Here is a 25441-nt window from a genome sequence, read left to right as displayed (position 1 = left end):
AAACAAATCCATGTCTACAGGATTGCCTATGGCTACGCGTAAAGAGTAGAAATCACAATTTCACTGGACTTCCTATCTATAACACTTATTTTTCAACAGATGAACACTGCCACGACAAACTATGCGGAAACTAGACATTGGCTAACTGTTTTCATATTATTAAAATAGCTATTAGTCTACACAACACTTCCCTAAATAAAGAGGTCACACTGGGCAAGAGCCTTCGCAAGAGGCTTTTCTCGAATATATTAACTATAAACAGCTATTATGAATAGCATAGTGTCAAAGCATTTCGTATATTTCTTCTTCAAAAGCAATATTTCCCCGTGTAAAACATTTAAGATAACATAAATAAGTCACCTAACTCTTCTGCACCCAACTCGTTTCAGCACCACAGCGCCACCCGCGAGAGCTCTAGACAACAAACGCACTTATTTTCTTTAACAAAATTATTCAAACAAAACGCATCAAGAACATCAAATACATCCTCTCAAAAGTGTTAAATTGCCAGTTTTGCACTAGAATAGTCTTCCATGAGTATTGAATCGCTTTCGGTCCCCGAATTGCCATAGTGACCGCTTCCCCTCGGCCATGATGTCTGATCGATGGGAATTGAACAAAGAGGATCAATTTCCGATCAACGAGAGAGCCGCTTTAATCAATGGGAGAAGAGAGCTCCAAAAGCGGCCACAAACACCGGCAAAGAGGGGCTCAAGAGCGAAGCCACAACTCGACAACGGGTTTCCACACATAAGGCTTCAAGAAAGCAGAGAAACTTGAAGGAAAAAGGCTGACCTGCAGCTGCTGTAAATCTAAGCGCTTCCAATATTGAAACATCGATCCCGCATTGGCCGCCATCTTGAGACATATTGAGACTGAGTGAGAGGCTGATAGAGAGAGCGCGAGGGGCTGGAGTTCAGTAGAAAGGAGGGGGAGCGCGCGCAAAACACGGAGCGGAGCAATTGAACAGGGCCATCGCTTATTGAACATGTGCGCGGAATGGAGTTATTGAACAGGAACCTGTAATATTGAATAGGGCCACGGAATAGAATTATTGAATGGTAGTTGGCAATTTCTTTAACAGCTAAACCACGGGATGGATCTTCCACGTAGATCGTGAACGATGCAGTAAGATTTGTTGTCGAGTGTGCATTTTGGACTGCTTATTCGTTTTTCGACCTGTTATTGCCAATATTGCTATTTCATATTGCTTACTATACATTAGAAAATGATTGCCAAATGTAGTTCCTCGTGTTTTACATTTAGGCTATTGTTTCTGATGTTTCTGTCATTTCTTTGTGCAATTTATTCATCAATGCTCAAATGCATTTAATGATTGTTGGATTAAGATGATCATTCTATAATAGTTCGTTTTTACACTAGTCATGTTACTAGTTCTTTGTGGCAGCCATCGTTTAAGTCAAACAATTATTTTGTGAACCGTCAGTTCTCTTTCAAGTGAAACAAATTAAAACAAACAAAATAATACCAATGAACGCCCTTTGTAAATTAAAACGTATGAACAAACGCCCTATTGAAGTGTTCTTACTTGAACAAGCCACCACCAATCAATTGATTGGTAGTTTTATAGTGGGGATATTTGTTGATAAAAAAGGAAACGGTGTCTGATCAAATGCATTTTAATTAGGCCTCTATAGTTTGATCTCGTTATATTGAGGTTGTTAAACTTGATATTAGAAAGGAATCCAATTAATCAGGATAAAGCTCTGTAAGGGTTTTAAAAATAACACTGATAACACAAGACCTATTTTATTGTAAATTAATTCCTGCACAGAATGTTTTACTTGAACTTTTTTTTAAAAATGTAGTAATTGCAATGTATAGTTTGCATTGTAAAAGCATTACTATATGTTCATGGACTAATGTTTATTAATACTTCAGCCGTCTCAGCAATGTGTGCTTGAATTTGAACTTGAATTTGGGATAACAGCGCCCCTGTAGGTCTGAAATAGGAATACGAGCAACCTGCTTGAATCTATAGGTTTCAATGTTGTGCTATATACATTATGCTATTTTCGATTGTAAAGTTTCCTTCTTTTGACTTTACAAACTATTCACCAACACCTTTTCTCAGATTTTACAGATCTAAAATAGCCTAAAGTAAACTTAAAGAATTTAATCACAACTTTGGTGTTTTTGTTTATAATAGAGAACATGTATATATTAAGGTCAAGTAACTCATGTAAACTTTTAACACATTTAAGAACTTGAATATTGCTGGATGTCAGTTTTAATTATTTTAAAGTCCCAAATAAAAAATAATCATGTAATCACAGTGATTATAAAGCCAAGTATTGTTCACTCCTGCACACAAACTATTGACATCATTATTTATTTGCCTTATTACAGCAGGCCTGAATGTAGTGTTATCTTTTTATATATATATATTTTCCGTAGTCACAGACTGTTGAACATTTTTGTTATGCTGATAAAGGTTATTTATATAATATACACATATTTATATAATATGAAGTTCAACTTCAATTTGGATTTTGCACTTTTGTTGAACCCTGCACAGTACAAAGTGATAAATTTAGCTGTCTTAGAAGCAACCATTTTTTCCAGACTATTTGTATATCATTGTACAAGAATGTTTGTTTCCATGATAATCTGAAAATGTTCCATTCTATTGCATTTGAAGGAAACAGTATAGCCTTTCTAAGTTACCATAGAATCAGAGGCTGTTTCACCCAGCCACAATTGCTCCCGTTGAAAATTCCTGGCTCTTAAAGTTCTTTGGCTCATTAGTGGCAGAATAACTTGTTGAAAAGTAAAGAGAAACACCAGACACATTTAGCATTTAACAAAATCCCATGGCACCGCATGCAAGCCCACTTGAAGAGAAGGAAATGCATACTTGTTCGACCCTGTCATTTGATGCATGTAACCGTACATGTAATTAAGATCCCCCATAAGACCTAGCGCACCAAACTAGTCTGTTCTCCTAAACGTATGGATTTTATCATCACACCCCCAAACAGACATTACGTTATCTAATGAATCATTCTAAGAAGCAAAGAGTAAATTAATGCTTTAGGTGAAACATCTCTGGATTCTATTAAACCACAAAATGGCCTGCTTGAGAACATATAGAGGCAACCAATTTATACAGCCGATAACTTGTTTGAGTACATCAGTTTATCTTAGACTACCTCATTTCAAATTCAATACACTTAGAAGACTACTAAATACTAAGTCAACCATAGGAGCGGGCTGCCATTTATTCATAGTGAGTACAAACCTCCTACAATCCCTCATAAAACCCCTGTCAACGTATTCATGGATGCAGTTTCCGTTTATGAGTGACTTTTCCCCCATTCACCCACATACATTTTCTCTCAGTTAATGCTTGGGCTGGGTGGGGTGCACAGTGATTATAAATGAAACCTGAAAGACAGGCCAGCATGCCCTTTTCCATTGCAGCCAAGGGTATCCTTACCGTGAGAGAGAGAGAGAGACATCCTGTCAGTATTATCTCACTGTGTCTGTTCAGTAGTGCACTTTCCCCCACTAGAACCCTCCCAGGCACAGGTAGTAGTCTAGAACATTTTCAATTAAATTATTAGAGTATAGGAGAACATACAAAGGCAAACAAACACTCATACAGTGCCGTCGGAAAGTATTTAGACCCCTTGACTTTATCCACATTTTGTTTCGTTAAAGCCTTATTCTTAAATGGATTAAATCTTCTTTTTTTTCGCTCATCAATCTACACACAATACCCCATAATGACAAAGCAAAAACAGTTTTTTAGAAATGTTTGCTAATTTATAAAATATTTAAACTGAAATATCACATTTACACAAGTATTCAGATCCTTTACTCAGTACTTTGTTGAAGCACCTTTGGCAGCGATAACAGCCTCATGTCTTTTTGGGTATGACGCTACAAGCTTGGCACACCTGTATTTGGGGAGTTTCTTCCATTCTTCTCTGCATATCCTCTCAAGCTCTATCAGGTTGGATGGGGAGCGTCGCTACACAGCTATTTTCAGGTCTCTCCAGAGATGTTTCAATCGGGTTCAATTTCAGGTCCTGGCTGGGCCACGTAAGGACATTCAGAGACTTGTCCCGAAGCCACTCCTGAGTTGTCTTGGCTGTGTGCTTAGGGTTGTTGTCGTGTTGGAAGGTGAACCTTCGCCCCCAGTCTGAGGTCCTGAGCGCTCTGGAGCAGATTTTCATGAAGGATCTCTCTGTACTTTGCTCTGTTCATCTTTCCCTCCATCCCGACTAGTCTCCCAGTCCCTGCCACTGAAAAACATCCCCACAGCATGATGCTGCCACCACCATGTTTCACCGTAGGGATGGTGCCAGGTTTCCTCCAGATGTGACACTTGGCATTCAGGCCAATGAGTTCAATCTTGGTTTCATCAGACCAGAGAATGTTGTTTCTCATGATGTGAGAGTCCTTTAGGTGCCTTTTGGCAAACTCCAATCGGGCTGACATGTTCCTTTTACTGAGGAGTGGCTTCCGTCTGGCCACTCTACCATAAAGGTCTGTTTGGTGGAGTGCTGCAGAAATGGTTGTCCTTCTAAAAGTTTCTCCCATCTCCACAGAGGAACTCTTGAGCTCTGTCAGAGTGACCATCGCGTTCTTGGTCACCTCCCGGACCATGGCTCTTCTCCCCCGATTGCTCAGTTTGGCCTGGTGCCAGCTCTAGGAAGAGTCTTGGTGGTTCCAAACTTTTTCCATTTAAGAATGATGGAGGCCACTGTGTTCTTGGGGACCTTCAATGCTGCATAAATTGTTTGGTACCCTTCCCCAAATCTGTGCCTCGGCACAATCCTGTCTCGGAGCTCTACGGAATATTCCTTCAACCTCATGGCTTGGTTTTTTCTCGGACATGCACTGTCATCTGTGAGACCTTATATAGACAGATGTGTACCTTTCCAAATCATGTCCAATCAATTAAATGTACCACAGGTGGACTCCAATCAAGTTATAGAAACATAAAAAAAGACCAATGGATACAGGATGCACCTGAGCTCAATTTCAAATCTCATAGCAAAGGGTTTGAATACTTATGTAAAGAAGGTATTTACATGTTATATTTTTAATAAATTAGCAAACATTTCTAAAAACCTGTTTTCACTTTGTCATTATGGGATATTGTGTGTAGATTGATGAGGGAAAAAATATGTTTATCCATTTTAGAATAAGACACAATTGTAACAAAATGTGGGAAAAGGATAGGGGTCTGAGTACTTTCCGAATGCACTATACGTACAGTACAGACAGATAGGTTGGCATATAGACAGACACATGACATGCACACACAATGACCTAATCATAATCATGGATAATATATACAGTTGAAGTCGGAAGTTTACATACACCTTAGCCAAATACATTTAAACTCAGTTTTTCACAATTCCTGACATTTAACCCAAGTAAAAATTCCCTGTCTTAGGTCAGTTAGGATCCCCACTTTATTTCATGAATGTGAAATGTCAGAATAATAGTAGAGAGTGATTTATTTCAGCTTTTATTTCTTTCACCACATTCCCAGTGGGTCAGAAGTTTACATACACTCAATTAGTATTTGGTAGCATTGCCTTTAAATTGTTCAACTTGGGTCAAACGTTTCGGGTAGCCTTCCACAAGCTTCCTACAATAAGTTGGGTGAATTTTGGCCCATTCCTCCTGACAGAGCTGATGTAACTGAGTCAGGTTTGTAGGCCTCCTTGCTTGCACATGCTTTTTCAGTTCTGCCCACAGATTTTCTATAGGATTGAGGTCAGGGATTTGTGATGGCCACTCCAATACCTTGATTTTGTTGTCCTTAAGCCATTTTGCCACAACTTTGGAAGTATGTTTGGGGTCATTGTCCATTTGGAAGACCCATTTGCGACCAACCTTCAACTTATTGACTGATGCCTTGAGATGTTGCTTCTATATATCCACATAATTGGCCATCTATTTTGTGAAGTGCATCAGTCCCTCCTGCAGCAAAGCACCCCCACAACACGATGCTGCCACCCCCGTGCTTCACGGTTGGGATGGTGTTCTTCGGCTTGCAAGCCTCCCCCTTTTCCCTCCAAACATAACGATGGTCATTATGGCCAAACAGTTCTATTTTTGTTTCATCAGACCAGTGGACATTTCTCCAAAAAGTACGATCTTTGTCCTCATGTGCAGTTGCAAACTGTAGTCTGGCTTTTTTATGACGGTTTTGGAGGAGTGGCTTCTTCCTTGCTGAGCGGCCTTTCAGGTTATGTCGATATAGGACTCGTTTTACTGTGGATATAGATACTTTTGTACCTGTTTCCTCCAGCATCTTCACAAGGTCCTTTGCTGTTGTTCTGGGATTGATTTGCACTTTTTGCACCAAAGTACCTTTATCTCTAGGAGACATAATGCGTTTCCTTCCTGAGCGTTATTACGGCTGCGTGGTCCCATGGTGTTTATTCTTGCGTACTATTGTTTGTACAGATGAACGTGGTACCTTCAGGCGTTTGGAAATTGCTCCCAAGGATGAACCAAACTTGTGGAGGTCTACAATTCTTATCCTGAGGTCTTGGCTGATTCTTTTTGATTTTCCCATGATGTCAAGCAAAGAGCCACTGAGTTTGAAGGTAGGCCTTGAAATACATCCACAGGTACACCCCCAATAGTCTCAAATTATGTCAGTTAGCCTATCAGAAGCTTCTAAATCCATTACATAATTTTCTGGAATTTTCCAAGCAGTTTAAAGGCACTTAATGTATGTAAACTTCTGACCCACTGGAATTATGATACAGTGAATTATAAGCGAAATATTCTGTCTGTAAACAATTGTTGGAATAATTACTTGTGTCATTCACAAAGTAGATGTCCTAACCGACTTGCCAAAACTATACTTTGTTAACAAGAAATTTGTGGAGTGGTTGAAAAACGAGTTTTAATGGCTCCATCCTAAGTGTATGTAAACTTCCGACTTCACTTGTAGCTAGCTATTACACTCGCATCTGTATCTCACATCACCTCCTCTCACTCTCTGTTTAAGAGGACTTATTCCAATGAAATGCTCAACTCGTAATGAGACTAAATTGGACAACTATTAGTAACTAAATAGAGAAAAAATGACTTTCGGCTATAAGTTACAGTTCTGAATGGAGAAAAGATGAGTCTCAATTAAGCTAGACTTTTGTAGAAATGTTGAACAAATGTATATTGTCTTTGAAGAGGAGATATTACATTAATCAAAGACAAATCCTGGAGAAAATGTGCTGAAAGCACTTGAGATTTAAATGCATGTGTCACTTTTTCTCCCCCCACACATGTAGGATTTATTTAAACGATTCTGTCGGCTTCTCTCTCTCTCTCTCTCTCTCTCTCTCTCTCTCTCTCTCTCTCTCTCTCTCTCTCTCTCTCTCTCTCTCTCTCTCTCTCTCTCTCTCTCTCTCTCTCTCTCTCTCTCTCTCTCTCTCTCTCTCTCTCTCTCTCTCTCTCTCTCTCTCTCTCTCTCTCTCTCTCTCTCTCTCTCTCTCTCCCTCCATCTATTCCTTTCTCTGCCCTTCTCTCTTTCCCTTTCTCTACATGTCCTCCTCCCCCCTCTCTCTCTCCCTCTTTCTCTCTCCTTTCCTCAGTCTCCCACTCTCTTGCTAGACATTGAGTGAGTGTCGTAGATACGCCGTCAGTCCTGGCCTCATCAGGGCCGTCCATTTAAACCTAATCATGCATGTGAGTGCGTCAGTATTGCAGGGACCAGCTAGCTCCTCTCTCTCTCTGGGGGCTATCTGTGCCTTAACAAGGCACTTCGGCGTGACGATTGTGTTTGCGCAGCGGAAGATGGGAACTTAACAGACACGGATGGGCAAGTTTGATGAAGGAGCGTTTCCCAACATCTCCTTTCAAAAAAGAAAGAGAGAGAGAGAGAGAGGGAGGAAAGAAGGAGAAAGGTGGGGGTAGGGGGCTTTCTGATGATTAATTATGTTTGGGTTTCCCAATTAAAATGGAAAATTACTGTTAATCAACCTGCCAACTTGGTGTGCTGCGTTGAAGAATGGTACCAACGTTTTACATTACATGTACAGGAGGACGTACAGCAGTGAATATCACTTAAAGAAAAATGAATAGTAGCATACACACACATCATAATTCTTAAAATTAAATTCTTATTCAAAATGACAGTACATTATGCACTGAAACTGTAGAGATAAAAATATATAAATTGTGCCGTGGGCTAATTCAAACAAAGCATTGCTATGCAAATGGACTACAACAATAGCAGTGACATGCTGAATGCACATAGGCCACGAGGGAACTGAGAAGGAGACACTTTCCTGTCCCCATCTCCCCTGGCTGGGCTCCCTTGTGTGACTGTCAGAAAGTCACACACACACATACATGTGCACGCACACACAAATATTCATACAAGTGTGCAGGAAAAGGGATGAAGACAGAAGGGGGAGAGGGGGAACAGAGGAAGCAGTGTAACTCAGGTACAGTAATAGGAAAGAGCGAGAGAGGAGCCATGTTGAAGTATAGCTCAGAAGGGAGAGGGAGAGAGGGAATATAAGTATAGCTCACACATGAAGAGAGAGGGCGAGAGAAAAGGGGAAAAGAAGAGAGCTGAAATCACACAGGGGAAGAGAGGAAGAGTGAGACATAGGGAGCTGTAGCAGATAGTAGCCCAGGCGTGCAGTGCGGTGCTGAGGAGGGGATTGGGATTTGAGGAGGGCCCCAGTAGACCCCTGAGGCTCTGTGCTCCTCCCCTCTCCTCAGCAAGGGGCTCAGGGAGCACTCAGCCCAGCATCTTCCCTCCCACTGGCAATTTGTTTTCCTAACCCACCAGAGCCTGGTGCTACCACTACCACTACTGCTGTTGCTACTGCTGCTGCCCCTCTCTCTCCCGCTCTCTCTCTCTCTCTCCCTTTCTCTCTCTCTGACTTGTTCTCCCTCTCTCGCTCTCTCTCAGTCAGGGCCCTCTGGGGAGCCCAATTAGGGCCGTCTCCCCCACACGAAGATCTACCCATGACTCCCCGCTTCTCCTCCTCGTCTTTTTTTAATCAAATAAGAATTCTCTGGAGGCTAGTCCTTGTTTTAAGGAGACGGCATGCTGAATTAAATTTTAATTAAGGAAATGCTAGCCTTTTAGAAGACATCGGAAATGAATGGAATTGGGAGGGTGAGTTGAAAGCCACCCAGCGAGCATTGTTTGGTGCTTGTCTGTGGGAGTGTTTGTGTGTATGTGGGGGATGGAATGTAAATCATATTATAGTGCCATTATTGGTTCAAGTAGAGGTTCATCATTGGAATAATTTTAAAGATTATTAATGTCATATCATATTGCATTACTATATATCAGACAGAAATAAAAACAAATATTCTGTGGGATAAATATACATTATTTTTCAGGTACTTACTAAATATGTCAACAAAGTTAATGGACTAACATCAAAGATGGAGGTTCATCCACTCTCTCTACCTGGTATTGTTTAGTTTCACTGTAAATTGAAACGGTATCAAGTATGATCAGTGCCCTTCTCTGGGAATACGTCGCCATCTACTGACAATCATATGAAATTACTATTTAGCTGAGGTATATAATATCCTTCTGTAAGAGATAGCTAAACCACTTAGTATATGTATTAATTCATTAACATATTTTCACCTTCCAAAAAAGCTTTGTTAATGCACGGTACTGTACCTTGCTTGGCATTATATCTTGTTATCTCTGCAGAATCTAGGAGTTCCCTCACCCTAATTTTGGGATGGCAGGTAACCTAGTGGTTAGACTGTTGGGCCAGTAACTGAAAGGTTGCTACATCGAATCCCTGAGCTGACAAGGTACAAAGCTGTCGTTCTGTCCCTGAACAAGGCAGTTAACCCACTAGTCTGTCATTGTAAATAAGAATTTGTTCTTAACTGACTTACCCAGTTAAATAAAATATGTACCTTCTGTAATAGTTCAAGCTTGTTCTTCTAGGCTGAGGTTTTGCCATACGCTTACAGTTATTAAATCTCAGATCTCCACAATTGTTTAGGGGGATGGGGTCAATTTCAGATAGGGTGTCTGTATGAGCTTGATGTCAATTTCACAGTTAGCAACCGCAATTTAATCACCGGGGGGGGGCGCTGAAGGCCTAACTGATGGAGTGGCCTATAATAAATTGAGCTGGCCAAAGCCCTATGACAACAGTGAGCTTCAGGCGGATCAGGTGGATCAGATGGATCCTTTCCCCCTGTCAGGGAATTAGTCAACACAGACAAAACATTCACTGGGAAGTGTCTAATAATAGGGACTACACTCAAAGATGCGCATACTCTCACAGGGCTAAATTCTAATATGAGAGACACAAATGCAAAACTTGGATTTTTGTGCAAATGTGAGACCTTGTCCCTGTCTCTAAGCCTTTATTTCTCCTCTCCGTGTGGACAGTGGATCTGAAAGGAATGCCATTTGGCCATTCGGCAAACACTCCCCTGAGTCAGATATAACTAGAGTACATATTGTGCATGTAGCCCTACATGCAGTAGGGGGAGAATTCTAGAAGTGATTGACATGTCTGGTAGTCTATGATGTGAATACAGTGATTGACAGGGCTGGGTGGAAATGGAGGAGGGCCTTGAGGGTGCAAGAATAATGCTTGGAAGGAGTCCAAGTCATCTGTGTTAGTGGAGGAATGCAGTGCCCATGGCACTGTTGCCCCTGGAGACCTTGACTCCTCGCCGCTCCCTCTGCTTGGAGAAGCACCCAACATGGACACAACCCTCCATTGGCCCTCCGTGAATATCCTCACCCTGGTCCACACAATGTCGTGCCAGGGGCCACAGCAATAGGACATTCTCCACAGTCTTCAAAGTCTCCCCAAACCCATTCGTTATACGAGCAAATTTTATTTTACTGTACACACACGCACGCACGTGCACACACTCACACACACACACACACACACACACACACACACACACACACACACACACACACACACACACACACACACACACACACACACACACACACACACACACACACACACACACCTATGTATCACTCAGCTAAAATAGGCCTCTCTCCTGTGGAGATGAGTTACTGCTGTCTGACACAACAATGGTCACCTGTTTTCCACACAAACATATAAAGCGCCGCCAGCACAACAGCAATCCATATCTGTACAACTGAGGTCAATAGGAGCTATTTTATCGCTTGACCATTCAATCTGAAGGGCTTATGTTTCTATCAAGAATCTGGTGTTTGGCTTATACTACCCAGACACATCTGTGCTGCCAATAGTGACATACTTTGGTCCCAAAATACTATTTCAGAAATAAATGTTGAACTGTGAGCACAACTGAATTGTTTGACAAAAGTGAGCTATCTTGAGTGTGCAGCTGACTTGAGCTGTGTCAATGTTATTTACTGCAGTCATCGCTGTAGTGGTTGCTCAATGCTCAACTCTCTAAAGAAATCCGATCCAGTCATGGTGTCCAACCCTCCTATTAGTGAAAAGCTCCACCACAGCTGTTCAAAGCCTCTCCTTCCACACAAACTAGACAAGGGCATCAATTCATTACCGTGGTAATCTAGCGGGCTGAGATGCGGCGTTGCACACGTCCTAACTACACTCTTCGAAAATAAACGCTATCTAGGAGAACCCTTTAAATAACTATTTTTGGTTCCAAGTAAGACCCTTTTGGGTTCCATGTAGAAGCCTTTCCACAGAGGGTCTACATGGAACCGAAAAGAGTTCTATCTGTAACTAAAAAGTGTTATCCTATGGGGACAGCCGAAGAACCCCTTTGGAACCCTTTTTCTAAGAGTGTACAGGACCTGTGAAGTCTGAGGCATTCTCACATATTTACAACTACCCATAACCCCCCCCCCCCCCCCCCAGCCCCCTCTCGAGGATAGGTGCCAGATTTGAACTTCTAACTGTGTCCCCTGCTTCTAAGATAGTGTGTCACTTAAACTGTTCAGAGCCACAGCACCCCTGCATGGGTCAATTACAATGGGTGGCTGGGGGCGGTGGGTGTTAGTCCTTTATATGGCTGGCATGCCTAGGGTAATGTCCCCCCATTGTCTAAACATAGTGCAGGTGGGCAGAGGAGCCAAATGTTTTGCTATATAAGTAACCAGGGTCACTTTTTAGTGTTCTCTCAAGAGTAAGTGAACAACTGAGAAACTCCTAACACAATGGTAAGAATGACACCTCCTTCACTCTCTCCTCTCTACTTGTCTTCATCTTCACCTTGAAGTTAACTAGGTGTCTCACTTCTATGGTGTCTAGGATGCTGAGAGTTCTTGGAGTAGCTAAACTTACTTCAGAAGTAGACACCTGTTAATGTTTTTAAATGCACTCTATTAACAGCCATGTAGTTTTGTGACTGGATGCTGTGCTCTGTAGCTCAATGTTAGATGTTCAGTTTTGGTTGTGCATTTGAAATACAATCCAGTAAATGATGACCTATTATTTTTTAGGAAATATAACAGTAATTATATTATTACTGTTATATTACTGTAATATTACATGATACTGTCAAAACATCATAATGTCACTGTATGCAATCTGTATCAAAATGTATGCAAGCTGTTGCTATTCATCATAACATCAAAGAACTTGTCATTTTCCTGTGTACCGATGTAGGATCTTATTTTGATCACCCTGTTGCAGGAGAACTTTACATTGAAGGACATGTAAAACTTGTAGTGTATTTTAGGTTTAAAAAGGCTTCTGATGTTCAGAAATGTCTAATTTCAACTTTTAGACTTGATTTTCCCTTACGAAAAAAATGTATGAACCCCAACAAAAATGTCCATTAATTATAATCCACACTGTAATAATTCACATTTCCTGTTGCTGCAGGATTATTTTCCTGCTGTAGCAAACTAGCTCAAATTAAGATCCTACCTCTGTATCTCAGGCACCCAAGAAGGCAAAGAAGAAGGCAGCAGAGGCCAGCTCCAATGTGTTCTCCATGTTTGAGCAAGCCCAGATCCAGGAGTTCAAGGAGGCTTTCACAATCATGGACCAGAACAGAGATGGTTTCATTGACAAGAGTGACCTGAGGGACACCTTCTGCGCTCTGGGTGAGCTAAGGCTAATGTTAGTAACTCCTCTGGAGAATTCCCTTTGCATTATAAAAGGGGTGGGTGAGATTATCATCCTTGGAGAAGTAGTTGCGCAAGGGATAATCAACAAGGGCTATGCGTTCTATGAAGAATAATGAACGCATGGAGATACAATTTTTTTTCCAGAGAACGCATAGAGCCCCGGGTTGACTATCCCTTGCGTAACTACTTCTCCAAGGATGTGGCTACAATTTAACACATTTGGCGCTATAAATGCGTTAATTTGCTGGATGAAATGTGTTTGGCATCCACTGAAGTAGCTAGCAAGCCAATCAGACAGCTACAGTAGTTACCCTGGTAACCAAACAGACTTGCTAGTTTAGCTAACCAAACCATCAGCCCTAGCTTGCTTTTATTAAAACCGAATTCAACAATGACAATGTTTTCAATTCGACTTTTGCTTTCAAAAGCAGCTCTAACAGAACATGTAAGAATTAACTATAGCCATTGAATTCTAGCCTGCTGATAGCTACCATGCATAGGTGTGCTAATGAGTGTTCTTACGCACGACGCATCGTGCAGTGCCTGGATACAGAAGTAGCTAGCCAGTTAGCTTCGGTGCTTGACTGACATTGTGAGGTCAGAACGTTCGGGTCAACCCTACACATCGGCCATGCGCTCTGAACGCTCAGAGAGCGACACGTTTTGATTTTAGGAACAGACAATCTGACACCACAGTTGCAGTCACCAACGCTCTGGATAACATAACAGCCTAACCAGCTCTGCTAGGGCGAGTAATGTTCAGTGAGCTGTTTATCAACTTTAAAAGCAAAATTACTTTCCCATTGTTCCTCAACTGTAGTGTATGATATACCATTTGTTGCTCTGAGTCTCTACTTTTATCCAATGTAAAAAACACCATTTCAAATGTTGCTACATAAGACCGATTTGAGCCTGTCGGTCACATATTGGCCATATACAGTACCACAAACCCTTGCGTTGGGTCATGCCTAAGAACAGCCCTTAGCCATGGTATATTGGCCATAAACCACACCTCCTCAGGCCTTATTGCTTAATCTTGAATGCTGATTGGTTAAAATCGTATTCCAGCTCCTGTCAATTCCACAAGTTACCACTGGCTAAATCTGTGACATTAAAATGCCTGTTTACTCTGTTCAATTTGACTGCACAATCCACTGCCTCATCAGCCAAGCCAAGCAATTTATAAACTTGATCTCCATTACAAAAAGCATCTAGACATTATCTCACATTTATTTTAGACTAACATCTAGTTTTCAACAGCAGAGATCTGTATAAAACTTGCTGTCTATCTCTCCAACATCTGCAACATTGTTTCAATATTCAAATTCGATTTCCAACTGTCCCATAGTAATGATGGTGTCAGGAGTCGGGATGAGACAGACAGGCAGGCAGCGTTTCTCAGCCAGTCGAAATCATGAATCAGCTGCATCCTTTTTATGGATATATACAAAGAAATAAAACGAAACGAAGTGCAACTAGTTTGCAGTCTTTCCAGCTTCAGTTTGAAGTGATTGTGTTAGCTGTGTTGTTGGCTAGGTCTTCTGAACAACAGTGTCCTGACGAGTGAGAAAATGTTCACGCCTCATTAGCTCATTGTTATGGATGTATATCTTGTGGAAGGATGAAAAAGTATGAATACATTCATAAAAATAACGTTTTTAATTAAAAATGTCAATCATTATTTGAATATGTCGGTAACCCGTTGTATAAAAGTGATAACAACACCTGTGCCAGTAGGTCCTCCAAACACCGGCTTATCGGGCAGTATCACTTAATTATAAACTGGCTATCAGCGTAATTATACCAGTAAATACATGGTATATGGTCTGATATACCACAGCTTTCAGCCAATCAGCATTCAGGGCTCAAACCTCCCAGTTTTATAAAGGGAAATAATGCACTCTATAATGCCCTTTAAGCCAATCAGAAAAAAGTATTCAACAATGCCATGGTTGGTTTAAAGTAGTTTAACACACCCTCTCTCCTCTAGCTATCTCCAATGAGACTGTAATGATTGCTTCACAAAACACAAAAATTGATTTAGAGAATGACTGATCCAACTGATCCATCTCTGACCATAAGACCTGTGCTGCTGTACTTTCCCACTTTCCCCACCTGGTCATGTGAGTGATCCCAATGAACTCTGACCTGTATCTCTTCCTGTCCTGTGTGTCTCTGCAGGCCGTCTCAATGTGGGTAATGATGAGCTGGACGAGATGCTGAAGATGGCCCCTGGACCCATCAACTTCACCATATTCCTCTCCATGTTTGGCGAGAAGTTGAAAGGTCAGGCAACACCCCTGTATGGCCGACTAGGGCTTGCACATGTCATAGATAGTGCATCACATGTAAACAGAAGCATTATGGCTAGATAATGCTTTACAACAATCATATATTCAGTCAGAAATTAAGAACTACAATTATAATGAGGAAAATTGTATTTTCCTTTAGTGACATTTTCCCACGGTGCACTGTTTAGACAGACCAGCTGTATGTCTGAAACATGTGTCTTCTCTCAGGTACTGATCCTGAAGAGACCATTATTAACGCCTTCAAGATCTTCGACCCCGAGGGACAGGGAGTCCTCAAGGGAGAAGAGTAAGGATTTTATGAACTCTAATACCATCAAACATTGAAACAGTACCTGTAGCTCTTTCCCCTGGGCATGCAGTATAGTTAGTAATGATCAAATTCCTAAAATTATCTAATTAGTCGCTTTAGGAATTATTCAATAAGGGCTTGATCCCAGTTTTGGAATTCATGCCTTCCCTACGCATTTCTCAGTATTTGTTATTCAGACTTACCTTATTCAGTCGCGTAACGTGACTGAATAAGGTAACTATTAAAAATATGAAACTGCTGAAAACCCGTCCACTTGCTGGCCAACAGATTTTCTCATAGAGTTTTCATTCAATAGGGTTTTCTGTACATTTATGTTAAGCCATCCCTTTAAATACGATGTACCTTTAATTCGTTTTTTGTCGACAGACTCAAAAGAATACATTGAGAGAACTGAGTCAGAATATAGGGATCAATAAAATGAAGCCATCTATGCATATTCGTCTCTGTTTCCGCACCAACTGGTAGATAGTTTGATCTTCTAGATTATTTAGCCACATTTTTGGGTTAAGAAAGTATGTATGAGTATTTTTTTTAAACTGTTTTGAGAGCCTTTATGCTCTAAATATATTGATTAATAAAAAATACAGTGGTTTGATTTATCCTGAAAGTTGTCATATTCAAGTTCAATCCATAAAATATTGGAAGGTGGAGAAAAGTTAGGGGTTGAAAATAGGGGTTGAACAATAATTTTATGCATCTACCCTAATTCTCACTAATCATGGAACTGTATTACAATGGTCCTGTCGTCATGAACAGTGCGCCAGGCTCCAGGTTTAACCTGCTACGTGTTGTCTGAGACCCATAATGATTAAAATAGGCTACATGTCCCAAATTATTGCGCAATGTTAGCCTAATATGATCCACTAATGCTAGCGACCCACGAAGGACATGACAGAGGAAAGAATTATAAAAGGAATTGAACGTTGCGAAAATAAATGTATGTGGGTATTACTGATAGTGGCTACTGATAGTGGCTAATATTTAACATGATGCAAATAAAAGAGAAATATATAATCAAAACATTCAAAAGCGCATACATCAATTTGGCAAGTTCAGCCATACAGAAGCCTATAGCTTGAGTCTCCAAATTTCGTCCACGCAAATTATGAGGGCATACAATACAAATTCGGAATAACGGCACAGATATTTATATTCTATTTCACCGTGGAAAAGGGGCCGCAATAGCCTACATGTCATGTTGATATGATTTTCAGTTTGCTTCCATACGGCTGGTTTCACAATCTCATCTCCAGAGATCATAAGGAAAAAATATTCTAAAACAATTGCTTTATGTATTTACAATCCCATGTTCCAAACAGATTACACATTTACCTAGCTCTTATCAAAAGCTCTTATCAAGTTGTAAATTACAGTGCATGGAGAATGGTGTTATTTATATCGGAAAAAAATTAAGTAGACACTTTTTCCACTTAGAATCGGTAGGTTCGCTAGATCTTATTCATGGTTCCTCTTGCGTAAAATTGGTGGAATTATGAGGGAATTAAATCAAGTCCAGAATACAGTGTATCTGTAGACACACCTCTGCCACACCTTCATTTATTCGAGCTCCACCTCAAACGAGTAGTGTGTGAATAGCATGCTATTCTCATGCTTAAATTCAAGGTCAGATTACGCATAGAGAGAAAAGCGCATAGACAGGTATTTACGTGCCATTTACACACGCTTAACTCAAGTCTGAATCAGGGCCTATAGATGTAGGATCTTAATTTGATCACTCTTTTGTTGCTGAACATTTTCCTGCACAGCAGGAAATTCACACTTGTAGTGTATTCTAGGTTTAAAAAGGCTTTTAAAGTTTGTAATTTCCACTTTAAAATGTCAGACTTGATTTGCCCTAACGAAAAATGGATCTACCCCTACAATTTTTTTTCCATTTATTATAATCCACATAATAATTCCTATTTCTGTTGCTGCAGGATTATTATTAGCCAGTTTGCTACAGCAGGGGAAAAATTAAGATCCTACATCTTTAAGTTATTAGCTACACTCTTAGAAAAAATGTTAATTTGGCTGTCCCCATAGGAGAACCGTTTTTGGTTCCAGGTAGAACCCTTTTGAGTTCCATGTAAAACCCTCTGTAGAAAGTGTTCTTCATGGAACCCAAAAGGGTTCTTCAAAGGCTTCTCCAATGGGGACAGCCAAAGCACCTTTTTTTCTAAGAGTGTACTACAGTAAGGCATTAGATTAATTTAAAAAAATGACTGAATTCTAATCTATTGAACATCTCTTTTTTGATTGCTGATATTTATCCATCAGTGATAGCGTCGCTAGTTTTATAGTCATGGATTCTTGTTGAGCAAAGAGACCTTTTCTTGTAGAATGTTGCAAGTGTTTTAGGAAATAATTAAGGAAGAATGTGTAACTCCTTGGGGTCAACTCTGAGAAAATAACTCCCTGTCACGGTTGATGTGCTGTACCTAACGAATCATCGTTTTCCCTTCCAGTATCAAATATTACATCATGTCTCAGGCGGACAAGTTCACCGAAGCTGAGGTAATGTCCTTCTCTCAAGTTTCTGATGCTCAATGAGATTTGGGTTTGGAATCGGGTCTACTTTTTTTTGTTGACTCATACCTAATTTCCTGTCAGAGTCCCATCTATCACACAGGTCCATTTTGTACATGTCCATTTCTAACCTATTTATCAGTGACCCTGAGCCTCATCCTGGCCCAGAAATGCTATGGAACAAACGCATCCCGCAGACCACTCCTCACAAAAGAGATCCTGTGTTTCATCACAAAGACAGTGAATCTGATCTGAGTCCCCATCAAATCAAATCAAAACACATTTTATCAGTCACATGTGCCAAATAGAACAGGTGTAGACCTTACAGTGAAATGCTTACTTACGAGCCCCTAACCAACAATGCAGCCATATCTCAGACTGGCCAATAAAAATAGAAGATTAAGATGGGCAAAAGAACACAGACACTGGACAGAGATATGGCTTTTTCTTTGCAACTCTGCCTAGAAGGCCAGCATCCCGGAGTCGCCTCTTCACTGCTGATGTTGAGACTGGTGTTTTGCGGGTACTATTTAATGAAGCTGCCAGTTGAGGACTTGTGAGGCGTCTGTTTCTCAAACTAGACACTCTAATGTAATTGTCCTCTTGCTCAGTTGTGCACCGGGGCCTCCCACTCCTCTTTCTATTCTGGTTAGAGACAGTATTCGTTGTTCTGTGCAGGGAGTAGTACACAGCATTGTACGAGATCTTCAGTTTCTTGGTAATTTCTCACATTGAATAGCCTTCATTTCTCAGAACAATAATAGACTGATTAGTTTCAGAAGAAAGGTCTTTGTTTCTGGCCATTTTGAGCCTGTAATCGAACCTGTAAGGGCTGTCTCTCTCCTCATCCTCGGACGAGGAGAGGAGAGAAGGATCATCAGACCAAAATGCAGCAGTCGGGAAATAAGCCATCTTTTTATTTATAACGACGGCAAGACGAAACAAAACACTTTCAAATATACAAAACAAGAAAACGACGTTGACGAAACCTGAACATAAACTTACATAACTAAACGTAAACTCACGGACAGGAGACAGACGACATCAAAATAAACGAACAGCCAAACAGTCCCGTATGGTACATACATTCGACGACACAGGAGACAATCACCCACAAACAAACAGTGAGAAAACACCTACCTAAATATGACTCTTAATTAGAGGAACGCCAAACACCTGCCTCTAATTAAGAGCCATACCAGGCAACCCAAAACCAACATAGAAACAGATAACATAGACTGCCCACCCAAAACACATGCCCTGACCTAAACACATACAAAAAACAACATAAAACAGGTCAGGACCGTTACAGAACCCCCAAATGCTGATACTCCAGATACTCAACTAGTCTAAAAAAGGCCAGTTTTATTGCTTCTTTAAATCAGCTCAACAGTTTTCAGCTGTGCCAACATAATTGCAAAAGGGTTTTCTAATGATCAATTAGCCTTTTAAAATGATAAACTTGGATTAGCTAACACAATGTGCCATTGGAACACAGGAGTGATGGTTGCTGATAATAGGCCTCTGTACGCCTATGTAGATATTCCATATTGTTGCTGTTTCCAGCTTCAATAGTCATTTACAACATTAACAATGTCTACACTGTATTTCTGATCAAATTGGAGTTATTTTAATGGACAAAAAAGGTGCTTTTCTTTAAAAAACAAGGACATTTCTACAGTCAGTGACCCCAAACTTTGGTAGTGTACATGTAGGTAGAGTTATTAAAGTGACTATGCATAGATAACAACAGAGAGTAGCAGCGGCGTAAAAGGGGGGGGCAATGCAAATAGTCTGGGTAGCCATTTGATTAGATGTTCAGGAGTCATATGGCTTGGGGGTAGTAGCTGTTTAGAAGCTTCTTGGACCTAGACTTGATGCTCCGGTACTGCTTGCCGTGCGGTAGCAGAGACAACAGTCTATGACTAGGATGGCTGGAGTCTTTGACAATTTTTAGGGCCTTCCTCTGACACCGCCTGGTATAAAGGTCCTGTATGGTAGGAAGCTTTGCTCCAGTGATGTACTGGGCCGTACGCACTACCCTCTGTAGTGTCTTGCGATCGGAGGCCGAGCAGTTGCCATACCAGGCAGTGATGCAACCAGTCAGGATGCTCTCGATGGTGCAGCTGTAGAACCTTTTGAGGATCTGAGGACCCATGCCAAATCTTTTCAGTCTCCTGAGGGGGAATAGGTTTTGTCGTGCCCTCTTCACGACTGTCGTGGTGTGCTTGGACCATGTTAGTTTGTTGGTGATGTGGACACCAAGGAACTTGAAGCTCTCAACCTGCTCCACTACAGCCCCGTCGATGAGAATGGGGGCGTGCTCGGACCACTTTTTCCTGTAGTCCACAATCATCTCCTTTGTCTTGATCACATTTAGGGAGAGGTTGTTGTCCTGGCACCACACGGCCAGGTCTCTGACCTCCTCCCTATAGGCTGTCTCGTCATTGTTGGTGATCAGACCTACCACTGTTGTGTCATCGGCAAACGATGATGGTGTTGGAGTTGTGCCTGGCCGTGCAGTTATGAGTGAACAGGGAGTACAGGAGGGGACTGAACACGCACCCCTGAGGGGCCCGTGTTGAGGATTAGCTTGGCGGATGTGTTGTTACCTACCTTTACCACCTGGGGCGGCCCGTCAGGATGTCTAGGATCCAGTTGCAGAGGGAGGTGTTTAGTTCCAGGGTCCTTAGCTTATTGATGAGCTTTGAGGGCACTATGATGTTAAACACTGAGCTGTAGTCAATGAATAGCATTCTCACATAGGTGTTCCTTTTGTCCAGGTGGGAAAGGGCAGTGTGGAGTGCAATAGAGATACCACGTCCTTGTAATCCGTCTGGCCCTGTGGCCTTGGGAATGTTGACCTGTTTAAAGGTCTTACTCACATCGGCTGCGGAGAGCGTGATCACACAGTCTTACGGAACAACTGGTGCTGTCATGCATGTTTCAGTGTTATTTGCCTCGACGCAAGCATAGAAGTAGTTTAGCTCGTCTGGTATGCTCGTGTCACTGGGCAGCTCTCGGTTGTGCTCCCCTTTAAGTCTGTAATGGTTTGCAAGCCCTGCCACATCCGACAAGCGTCAGAGCCGGTGTAGTACGATTCGATCTAGAGCACTGACCCATTCTAACTATATATGCACAGGAACCCTATGTACTTACAGTGACCTAATGCAGTACTACTGAGTCCCTTGGAGACCATGGTATGTCTTTCTTAAAAGCACATGGATGCATTCACAGAAATAACTCACATTAATATTGCATGCGTGTTTACCATGGCTTGTTTTCATAGCATAAAGCAAAACCATGAGTGGAGATTCATGTCTCATCCAGGCTTACTCAAAGAAGGCCTTATCCTGACTTGAGATGCATGTGTGTTCACTTCTATTTAAACTAAATATACACACCAAATTCAGCTCAAAGTGCAAAAGGGCTAAGTTAATTAATTGTTTCAACCCATGACCTAGCGTGACCGTTGTGTGCTTTACTCATCCAGGTTGAAGACATGTTCACAAACTTCCCCCTGGACGTCGCCGGCAATCTGGACTACAAGAACCTGTGCTACGTTATCACCCACGGAGAGGACAAGGAGGCGGAGTAAAGGAACCAATCACAACCTTCAAATCACCCGACCAATCACCTCCGACAGCCAACTACACATCATCACCCTTTCCACATCTCACCATTCTGACAATAAAAACGTAGTAAAAAGGACTATGGTGTTAACAAGGCATTGTCATTTGAACTTCAAGATGAAGGTGTTGAAAGTGAAGAGTTGATTGAGGTCAGAGGTAATGCTTAACAATGTATTCTATATAAGGTGGGAATAGCCTTTTGCATATTTCAGATACCTTCAAGTCGCAGGAGTTCACAGAGGTTAAGGGAAGAAGAAGAGTGCTACAGGGATACACATAAAACACCATGCTTCAGATTGCCCTTACATAATAGGAGTTTGGTGACTGATTCAGATTCATCCTCTCTGTCCCATTTGTCCATTGTGTTACAGTACATCACTGTTCACAGTATTTATGGAAATTCATAAGAATTCGAGACTCAAATAAGTTGAGCAGCAAGCCAGAGTACATTACATTGTGCATGTAAAATACCACAAGTTATACTGAAGATCAACATAAGACAGGTTCTTACATAATTTATATCTACTAAAAAATAGGGTACAATTTGAAATAAAAAATGTTAAGGCAAAAATCGTCTCATTTACAGTATGTGTCTTAATAGGCTACGTTTACAATTCCATATGTACACTAGAGCCATATATCAATGGTGCAGAAAACAACGAAGACAAAAATCCCAATCAATCAAAATTTGTGAATTTTATGAAAATAACGTTATTCAAAATACTGTGCCAAGTCAAACGAAAACAAAAAACACCTACTATAAAAAAGGGAACGTACTGTAAAACTGAACCATTCTCCTCAAAGATTAAGAAAAACCGAAACACACAAATATGAAGTAATGAGTCATGAAATTGTCAGAGACATGCTGTAGGGAAAGACATAACAGTTGAGCTGCAATAATAAACTGGTTACATACTCTGCAAATGAGTTGGCAAGGACTCCACACCCAATATAAAAACGGTCCTATGAGAGCATCCAACACACAACCACATTCCATCTCCAATCCAACACACGTTTATTCTATTCAACCTATTTAGAAATGTGGTTTTCAACAGGCGCATAAAAAACATTATGTAATGTAAAAATTGAATAATAATAATAACTCCAGACTGAAAGAAAGAAAAGGTGAAGCTAAAAGTAAGATCAACGGGTCAATTTTTTTTTTACAGTTAGCTATTCAACAGTTTCACCTGCTACACCAGCCTACTTGTTGAAACAGGACTGCAAAGGGAGAGCGCTACCTAGTGCTACAGCAATTAATGTTACCGCAAACCATGTGAGGCGATGTAATCTGATATCAACATGCATGTCCATCTGCTCCAATGATATGCAACAGTGGCAGATACAGTACAATATCCCCTACTGCATCAGATACAGAATCATTACTATAAATATAAAACCGAAACAAAACCAATTTATTTCCCTGTTGTGTTCAAATCAAATTCAAACCATTCAAAAACAGAAAACAAATCTTCTCAAGTCTTGTAAAAAACAAACAGTACAGATATGATCTAAAATCAGACATGATATTCTTACTGAATACAGATAAAACTAATATATTTATCCTACTGGCTATAGTATCTCCTTTTACCCTTGGTACATCCTACAGTTCCCAACAGGAGTATGTCATTGAGAATATCCACATGTTGAGGCCAGTACCAGCACCAAAGTTACACAATTACATTTAAATAACATGACTACGATAATGACAACAGTACTAAAAGTCAATGTAAAAAAAACACACATTATAAACAGGCCAAATTCCAGGATCTGAGTAAGAGAATTCTGTGATTCCATGAGTATTGACTGGTCATCCACTCTGACCCAGAGAACACATGGTACGTCTATCTCAAAGTCTTACCCAATCACTGCTCATATACAAACCATGCTCCACTACACCCCTTGGCAGGACCATCTAATTGCCCCTCCTCCTCACTCTTTCCTCTCCAATCAGCTGTCTGTCTCCTGTGGTGAGAGAGTGGAGCAGGGTTTTGGGTCCTGCCCTTTTGTTTTTAAACATGGGCACCAGGTCTGACAGGATGTCCAGGCCAGAACCAGATTCTAGTGGGTTTTCTGAGAAATGACCAAAGAGAGAGAGAGAGGGAGGAAAGGATTGGGGATGGAGACAGAGGGAGATCAATTTAATCTCACAACCAGGACTCTCCAATACAACATAACTTGTCACTGACAGACACAGTGATTGCTTGGAATTGGACCCTGTTGTTTTCTGAGTAAGGGTGTGTGTCTCTCACAGTGAATGCCGATCATGTGCTCCAGAATGAGAACCCTCTCAGCCAGGATCTTCAGAGCCTCTCTCAGCTGCTGCAGCCCCTCCCCCTGGACAGAAACACATCAAGTTCAGCTATCAAGTTCAAATTCAGCTTCCATCAGGAACTATATGTTAAGGTGTAATTCATTTATTACAGTACAATTACGGTATACTGTATAACTACTAAATACTACTACTGTGCTCCTATTATGACTGCTTTTTCATAAGAGTGAGGTATTGCAAATGTGTCTCTGTGGACTATTAAATCATATAGAGGGAATGTGTAGGGTCACCTCAGCCTGGGTATCTTCTGGCTCACCCTTTGGCCCTGATACACCCTAAAAACAGAAACACAAATGGAAAAAACACAGGTGGTTGGCAAAGATAACAATTTGTATATATGTTTAAAAGCAGTCAACTTTTGTATCTTCACTGTGTACTCACTGGCTGGCCATGTTCTCCCCTGAGTCCTGGGGGTCCCTGTGAGGAGACAGACGTTGTATGAGTGATGTAGACTCATCTCATGTATAGACTGTACATAGAGTCTTTCAGTGTGGAATTCCCATCAAATAGAGTCATCTTTATTCAAGATGGTCACTTTAAAAGGCAGCCAAACCTCACCCTTTCACCGGAGTCTCCTTTAAGCCCACGATCCCCAGGCTTGCCTGAGGGACCAACACCAGCCTGGAACACAGAGATATAATTTCTTGCACTATTCTCCCATTGACATCAATGTATGATTTACAACAATAACAAACACATACAGTGGGTTCTGGAATTATTGGATCCTTTGTTAAACATGAGATCCCCATACTGTATTTATTTATTTATCTTGCTCCTTTGCGCCCCAGTATCTCTACTTGCCCATTCATCTTCTGCACATCTACCATTCCAGTGTTTAATTGCTATATTGTATTTACTTCGCCACCATGGCCTATTTATTGCCTTAACTCCCTTATCTTACCTCATTTGCACTCACTGTATATAGACTTTTTGTTTTCTTTTGTTCTACTGTATTATTGACTGTATGTTTTGTTTATTCCATGTGTAACTGTGTTGTTGTATGTGTCGAATTGCTATGCTAAATCTTGGCCAGGTCGCAGTTGCAAATGAGAACTTGCTCTCAACTAGCCTACCTGGTTAAATAAAGGTGAAAAAAATATATTAAATAAATAAAATACTAATAAAATTGCTCAGAGAAAGAGATTGTGTTTAACAAGTAAGAAAAAAATCTAAAAAAGATAGTGGTCAAAATGATTATATCCTTTGTTTTCAATACTACAGCCACTGGCGTACCAGACATCCCTGCAGCCCCCGTAAGGCGGGGGGGTCCCA

The 25441-nt window shown here is 41.0% G+C and overlaps 2 protein-coding genes and 1 pseudogene across 5 annotated transcripts in view; 1 reads left to right on the top strand and 2 right to left on the bottom strand.

Moving 5' to 3' along the window:
- LOC129868358 (homeobox protein cut-like 1) overlaps positions 1–1054 on the bottom strand; it is a 244473-nt gene extending 243419 nt beyond the window's left edge. For 2 of the 3 annotated variants that reach the window (XM_055942277.1, XM_055942278.1), the window contains exon 1: positions 796–1054. In XM_055942277.1, coding sequence (XP_055798252.1) covers positions 796–990 — 195 coding nt within the window. In that variant the 5' untranslated portion in view covers positions 991–1054. The remainder of the gene's footprint in view (positions 1–795) is intronic. The other variant, XM_055942279.1, reaches the window with a different exon arrangement.
- LOC129868361 (myosin regulatory light chain 2, ventricular/cardiac muscle isoform-like) lies at positions 380–21917 on the top strand. 2 transcript variants are annotated; one of them, XM_055942282.1, is made up of 6 exons: positions 380–1128; positions 12868–13033; positions 15239–15343; positions 15577–15655; positions 18145–18193; positions 21699–21917. In XM_055942282.1, exons 2-6 carry the CDS (start codon positions 12922–12924, stop codon positions 21801–21803), a joined length of 450 nt encoding a protein of 149 aa, XP_055798257.1. In that variant the 5' UTR covers positions 380–1128; positions 12868–12921; the 3' UTR covers positions 21804–21917. The 2 variants fall into 2 exon arrangements, with proteins under 2 accessions (XP_055798257.1, XP_055798256.1); XM_055942281.1 differs by lacking the exon at positions 380–1128 and adding an exon at positions 12054–12142.
- A 1792-nt stretch (positions 21918–23709) lies between these two features.
- LOC129868360 (collagen alpha-1(XXVI) chain-like) overlaps positions 23710–25441 on the bottom strand; it is a 73062-nt pseudogene continuing 71330 nt past the window's right edge.

The sequence above is a fragment of the Salvelinus fontinalis genome, chromosome 13 (genome assembly GCF_029448725.1).
Source record: "Salvelinus fontinalis isolate EN_2023a chromosome 13, ASM2944872v1, whole genome shotgun sequence".
In the NCBI taxonomy this organism is placed as follows: Eukaryota; Metazoa; Chordata; class Actinopteri; order Salmoniformes; family Salmonidae; genus Salvelinus; species Salvelinus fontinalis.
This window is presented reverse-complemented; position numbering and strand designations above follow the sequence as displayed.